Source organism: Lygodium microphyllum, chromosome 18, assembly GCF_053477565.2.
Source record: "Lygodium microphyllum isolate KBCC chromosome 18, Lygodium_microphyllum_v1.1.10, whole genome shotgun sequence".
NCBI classification, from domain to species: domain Eukaryota; kingdom Viridiplantae; phylum Streptophyta; class Polypodiopsida; order Schizaeales; family Lygodiaceae; genus Lygodium; species Lygodium microphyllum.
In genome coordinates, this window is record NC_141152.1 from 108884055 (window position 1) to 108891418 (window position 7364).

At 37.1% G+C, this 7364-nt stretch overlaps 1 protein-coding gene across 1 annotated transcript; it reads left to right on the plus strand.

The window, feature by feature from the left end:
* Positions 1–6510: 6510 nt before the first annotated feature.
* On the plus strand, positions 6511–7132 carry LOC148021253 (protein NBR1 homolog). The gene is made up of 2 exons (XM_087698228.1): positions 6511–6712; positions 6894–7132. Exons 1-2 carry the CDS (start codon positions 6523–6525, stop codon positions 7130–7132), a joined length of 429 nt encoding a protein of 142 aa, XP_087554354.1. The 5' UTR covers positions 6511–6522.
* Positions 7133–7364: the final 232 nt, after the last annotated feature.

Consider the following 7364-nt stretch of genomic DNA (forward strand, 5'->3'; position numbering starts at 1 on the left):
AGAGGTTTATAGGAATAAGGAGAGTGTAAATGTTATGTCAAAATAGAGCCAAACATCCTTGAGAAAGACCCTAGGAGGAGAACCCCATGCAATGAGTCATAAGATAGGATATCCCCTAAAAGGACCTTTGAAGGACCCCATTAAAGGATCAATATTCTTTATGTCTTCAAGGCTTGGATAGTTGAGAGAGAAAATATGTAAAAAATGTCATTGCATATATATACACAAGATTTTGTATCTAACAAAAATTAATACAAACTCAATTATTTTCTTTATTCATTCATTCTCTTATTTTTCCATGAATTGTGTGTTTTAAAAATCTTGTATCTTTCTCATCAAAATATGAGATTTATTAAGTACAATTAATGTATTTCATTCTAAGTCTCCTAATCTTGAATGAACTAAAATAGTAAAAAAACACACAAAAAGTTTGATAAATGTGGTATGTTTTAGGCTTTGAAAATCTTATGATATTCTCTTGGGATAGCCTATCACATATATAAGCATTTTTTTCTCTTCTTCCAATCAATTTAGTATTAGTCCTAAGTTGGGATCTCATATCCATGGTTGCAGATAGACTTTGAAGGGCTTCTCTTACATTTGCTAATCTCCATTTCTTGTTTACTAAAAAATACTTTGGATCCTCACCTTTTCAAAGTAGATAGACTTTGAAGGGCTTCTCTTCCATTTGTTAATATCCATTTCTTGTTTGCTAAAAAACACTTTGGACCCTCATCCTTCAAGTAGATAGTCATAGTAAAGTGATCGTCATTGCTTCCCTTAGAGTCCAAATGTGCCCATGTACACGTAGTCTTCTTCCATCTTCTGTACTAGAAAGCAAGATAAACGGTGTGTATTGGTATATCATATGCTAAGGCAATAAGGTTCTTTGGACATTCAAAAAAGAAACAAATCACCCTTGTGTACATTAACTTCCAATATGGTCCAAAGCTTTTGACTAATAAGATTGATGAGATTTTCCTACCCAACTACATTATTATTTTTCTTTGCAAACCTATTCCTTGAATGATTAATTCAGAAATATGAATCAAGATGAGTTAAGATAAACTAACTCTCCTTGATATTCTCCCAATCTTCATAGAACTTTGAATATCTTTGATCACCTTTAACTTGAAGCCGTAGATGGTTTCGTCATCAAAATCTTCTCAATTTGTCAATCCATTGAGATTAGATAAAGGGAGCTATTTCAACCTTCCAAATATACATGTATTTGTTCAAACAACATAAGTTATAAAGTGAACATATACATTCTTTTCAATGAAATAGGATGATGGATGATAAATGTTAATAAGTTTACCAAATTCAACATACATGACGTCAAAGATACTTATGAGTTACTCCAATGACTAATCATTTCACACTCATTGATGGAAATATATATACACAAAGTTCTCAAAGTTAATCTCAAAGATTAATTTAATGATAACAACTCAAATAAAAAGCTATACTAAATATTAATGTCGAGACAAAAAATGGGCTTGAAATTGGCTCTAGGGTTCTAGTTGGGCTCCTATGCTTATCAAACCACCCTCACAGCCTCGTGGCCAGGAGCATGTAGAGGATGTATACTAATCTAGCTAAATCATGTGTTTGTATTGATTTGTAGTTCAATGATTTTTCCCATCTCAATTCCAATAGAGGGAATACCCCACACATACAGGTGACTTACACCTTATTGCATACACATACAGAGCACCCCCACAATCAATCTCTATGGCTCCTAAGGCTCTCCTACACCCTGAGGATTGGCCCTAGGATATGTTGTTTTAAACATAAAACACAATTGTAACATTGTCTACTCTTTTTCCAATCTGCAAGTCCCACGATATATATTTTTTTCCTCACCTAATTAGTCCCCAAAGAAAATCATAATATTCTACAGCTCATGGATCCTCACACTCTCATTGTTGGTTAGTAGTTTTAGCAACCAATTGCAATGCATCCAGGAGATTTCCTCTTTCCTGATACCATGTATAAGAATGAAAATGCAAGGTATAATGCCATATAGTGATCAAACAAATTAACCACAAATCAGCCAATGTGTCATGTTAAAAAAAACATTATTTCAATGATTTCCTTTCTAATGTATTGATGCGTTGCTTAGAAACAACACCGGAATAATCTATGCTATTTTCCCTTTAAACGTAATTGAAGCGAGTCCTATATGCCGTGATATGCATGGAAATCAAAGTTTAATTGCTACTTAACTTTCCACAACCCCTTTCTCCCTATCATTTAGGTCTTGCAATCGTGCACCGGTTTAAGAGGGTGTTTCATGTCAAATTTTCAATGTAGAAAGGCGATATACACATTTTCACATAAAGATAGAGGTAGGTTGAGGAAAACCCCCATGCCATACCTTCATTATACATCCACACACATATGCCTAATTTATTGTTATTTTTTACGTATGAAATTTACTTTTTTCAATATTAATCTTATTTTCCATGATTTTTTATCATTTATTTTAATACTAATTCCCCCTCATTCTCTCAGCCCATATGAGGAGCATTTATGGACAAAGAGAAAGAGGAGAGAGAAATACTGAATTTCTATCTTTTCATAGAGTGCATCAAATCACTTGCTATTTTTCGTGACGTGGAAATAAGAATTCAGAAACTCATGGCTAGGACAAGGGACAATGATTTCAATAGTTGCAAATTTCCAAAAACCCAAAAAAAGAGGCAAATTTTTTTTCCACCCTCCTCTGTCTCAATAGTTTTCTTGGTTTGTAGATCGTCTTAATCTACATTAATCACTTTAAACTTTTAAAAAAACTAGTTCACAGTTCACACTATCCCACAAGTGGTTTCAAACAGAACGGAGGGAAAAATGACATCGGATTCACGATCCAACTAGATGAGCAATTTTTTGGCATCGAAATCTATTATCCTAGTCTCCATCACTTGCTTTTTGGCTTTCAGATTAGGTAGTTGCTTCATAATATCAAACCTTTGCGGCCATTAAATTAGGAGCCAAACGGACCTTGATCGACGACAGACACTTGCATTGGATTTTGGTATCGAAACACATCTAGAAAAACTCTAGCTCTTTGATCTATGATTGAAACATTTTCACTAAAAATCCTCTTTTATGGATCTTGGGCCACTCTTGCACTTTAAATTGTGCCTTAAAATCAACTCTCATTGGCAACCATGGGATAGGGCAACTCAGTCTGTCAAATCCATAAATTAATCTACACAAACATAAACCTTAAAGAGCATCAAGCTGCTTCACATGAAAATACACAATAGAGCACAAACATATCCCTCACCCTACCTTCGGAGAAAATCAAAGCATGAGCATAGTCTGATAGAGATCTGGAGCTAGTTGCCCAACACAGACCAACTAAAAAGAGATATCAAAGAAGTCATCTTAAGTGGTGGTTTGACATACCTACCTTATCTAAGACAACTTGACCAAGAACTCCTACAAGGCAAGGACTCCTATAGCTTGGTCGATTGAAAATCATATATTTTTCTATTTGATCACATTTTTCCTTCAATATTTTATACTTGAGGGTGTAAAAAGGAGGGAGTTGAGCATAATGTGACCCAAGGAGAACAAGGCATCAACTTTAAGTCTAGTTGAGCATGTAAAAAGGAGGGAGTTGAGCATATTATGACCAAAGGAGAACAAGGCATCAACCTCAAGTCTAGTCTCAGTATCCAAGAACCTACCAAGATCTCGCAAGGTGATACTAATTCATTTTTCTTCCGCTCACTTTTGTTTTTTCTTCAACCATCCTTATTTATTCTTTAGCTAAATGTCCCCCTACTAAGACTCGCCCCTAAGAACCTACCAAGCCTTAGTAAGGCGATGATCATCTGCTCTTGGAAATTTTCTTCCTTTGGATTTTCTTATTTCAGGGGTTAGAACCCCTTTTTACACACCTTTCTATTTTATATATTTTAGATATATTCATTGTTTTTTTTCTTTTATTTGGTAGGCTTCCCTAGTAGCTACCTCACACAACAGAGATTCTTAGAAATAGCAAGCTAGAAATATAGCAAAACATGGTCACTAGGACTACCCTCCAAAAGAGCTCTTAGAGTCCTCGACGATGTCTTTACCACGGGAGATTCACTAGTAGTAATAAGGAGACGTCACATGCATGCAAGAAATATATGAAAATACCCCTTATCTACCCCCTATTTATGGGACCTTACCTTAACAAATGTACCTTCCTTCCCTTAAATAATCCCCTCCCTTACACTCACATGGTACCATACGATAAACCCTAGTGGACCCCCCGGGGTCTTTACAAGAGGTAGATAACTGCTTACACCTCCCTAAACATACCTAACCTAACCTTGGGACTTTATGCCTTAATAGTTGATCCCCAACAAAAATCACACACACACACACACACACACACATATATAACATAAAGGAAAAGAACTTGTAAAGGAAGGATATCACCTAGACTTGGCCACAAGAAGCTTCTACACAGCAAGAGACTCCATCCAGGTGCTCCATTGTTGTATAGTGTAGCACAAAAACTAAACCCATTAGCCGCACATGTATCAAACAAACAAATGGCCCTCTTAGCCTAATACGATAGACTATTTCACTGCAAAATAAATGGACCTCTTGACCTAATGAAATATAACCATGAAGCACACCATTCAGCAACCTATTGCTGAAAGCAAAACCTTAATCCCCACATAAACCTTACTAAAGCACAAAACTAGACTAAGGGGATGGGCTACTTAGGCCTTACACCAAATGCATCGAATTATTAGCTAAGCCTCTTGCATAAATAGCAAGGGGAGTCTGACGAATATACCATTGAACAATCCGATGCATTCATGAAAGAATAGGAAGATGATCAACCACTACATGACTCATAACCCGTACTAACACGACGGTCAAAACAAGACATATTAGCAAGTAGTCCCCACAGTATCCCTAGACTAACATTAGGAGGCAATTGTAAAAGCCTCTCAAGACCATAGTTAAGAACAACATCTTCAACAAAGGCATAATTAGCTAGGGAGTTTGCAAAGTGATTCCACTGTCAGGGAATCAAGTGGTAAGTCATTGCCTCAAAGATCTCAAGGATGTCCAAGGTTGCACGATGGTACATCCTTAGAATGGGATCCCTCACACTATAGGTCCCATTCAATTGGTTGATCACTAATTACAAGTCGTCTTTCACCAATAGCAGGTAAATACCACTATGTCTAGCTAGATTTAATCCCATAAGCAAGGCTTTGTATTCTGCCATGTTATTTGTAAAAGCAATTCCTAAATACACTCTCATTTTTTAAACTTCTCGACAATGGGGGTCTTTTATGACAACCCATATACTCACATGCTTAGTAAGTCCTCGACAAGCTCCATCAAAATATAATGTATAAACCAAGGCTTCATTGATATAACATGCCATAATGATCAACCTACTCATACTTATGAAAATCAAAGGCTAATCGAGAGAGGGGGTGTAAGACAGGTACAATCCCTCCTTACTCACTAAACTCAATATGGATACTAGTAACAATCCTATGAAAATGATGGTAATAGACTCAAATATCATGTGAAAGAGCCATTGCCATGACACTGCATGTCCACCACTGTTGTGAACCTGAGGGCAGAGTTTCTCACTTGGAATTTGAACTCATTTGTCAGCGTCATTAGGAATTTGTTTACAGTTGTGTGTGTCTTTTTTTTTGCATGATGCACGAGCACATGTACTTAGGGATAGGCACATTTCTTCAGTGCATTCATAATTTTTGTGTGGACATTGTTTGATTGGTTGCATATCATGGATTTGACATTGTATTTGATCTTGAATCATGAGTGGATGAGCACAAATTTCTATTATATAGCATATTCTTGCTAGGGCACATTGCATGATAAACAAGTTCATATGAAGAGAATTTGAAGACTTCAAGGGCGTATACTTCATAATGGAATTTATGGAAGAAGGTATACAAAGGATTATGGATAAGTGAGAATATACAAGGGATGACGAGATTCAGTAATGGCACAACATAGTGAAGTCATAAGAGCAAATTACATAAATGGAGATACTCGGGATGTCAGAATACCATTTGGTTCAGAAGTTTGAAGACATCGAGGAACTTGTGATTAAACTAAATTGGACTTTGTTTGTCATTATTTTAGAGGTACTAAACTAGAAAGCATCAACTGGAGCTTTTCCAAAGCTAAAAGATGACATCAGCATCATTGAGGCATATTTACATGTAGTCTTCTCTGAAGGGACTGCAAATGCAATCAAGCAAATAATAAATACACATGCATCGGTGGTAGATTTGAAGATATCCATAATAACTTTGCTTCAATCAATGCATGGAACTCTTCAAGAATTGCTTTAAAAGTATTGCAGGTGGGTAGAAAAGCAAAATTGTCCTAAAACTAAAGAGACAGGCCAGTAAAAGTGTCAAACCTCATCAACGAATGGCAAGAATATGGAGCATGATGGCAACGAGCTCCTAGCTACATGATTGTACTTCTTGTGGGGGAAGCAAGTGTGGCATGTCTCCTATTCAAGCGGTACATCATGGTGTTCAATGTGATAATTGTGGTGTGTACCCAATTGAAGGGCCTCGGTTCAAGTCTATGAAGATGCACAACTATGACCTTTGCTTGAGCTGCTTTCAATCCAAGGGAAATGAAACCGATTATCACAAGATTGAGCATCCAATACACGCTCCACCATTGCATGGTTGCCACCCTTAGTAGTGCCCAAGATGACCAAGGCCTTTTATGGGTTCTCATGCTTGGAGATCATCTTTTACTCGTGGCCCATATGGTGGCCCATATGGCTGGAAGAGTAAATGCCCATTCATTGCCCAACAAATAGATCATGAAGTACCTAGTGATGACAATAAGATATTGGATGCCAGGTTTGTGGAGGATGTTACTGTTTCTGATGGTTGCCCAAGGTATAAAGTTCACAAAGATCTGGCGCCTGAAGAATAGTGGCTTGATGGTGATTCCAGAAAGCACCAAGTTAGTGCATGTCAGTGGGGACATACTGAGTTCACAATCAAAAGCTAATCTTGTGCTACCTAAAGGTGGTGTTCCATGTGGGCAAAATTTTGATGTTTCTATTGACTTTGTTGCACCAAGCAAAGAGGGGTGATATATTTCATACTAGCATTAGTTACTCCATCTGGCCAGAATTTTGGCCATAGATTGTGGGTGGAAGTCCAAGTTGTACCTCAGTTTGAGGAGTCTCTGCAACACCAAGGATCTCTAAGTGAAGAGGCTGCAATGATTGAAGTCCCTGCGCCCCTGTCGACCTCCGTTCTTTTGAGAAAGACTATTGTTGCATGCAATTAGTGATTCGAAGGAAGGAGGCTACTGATCTATGT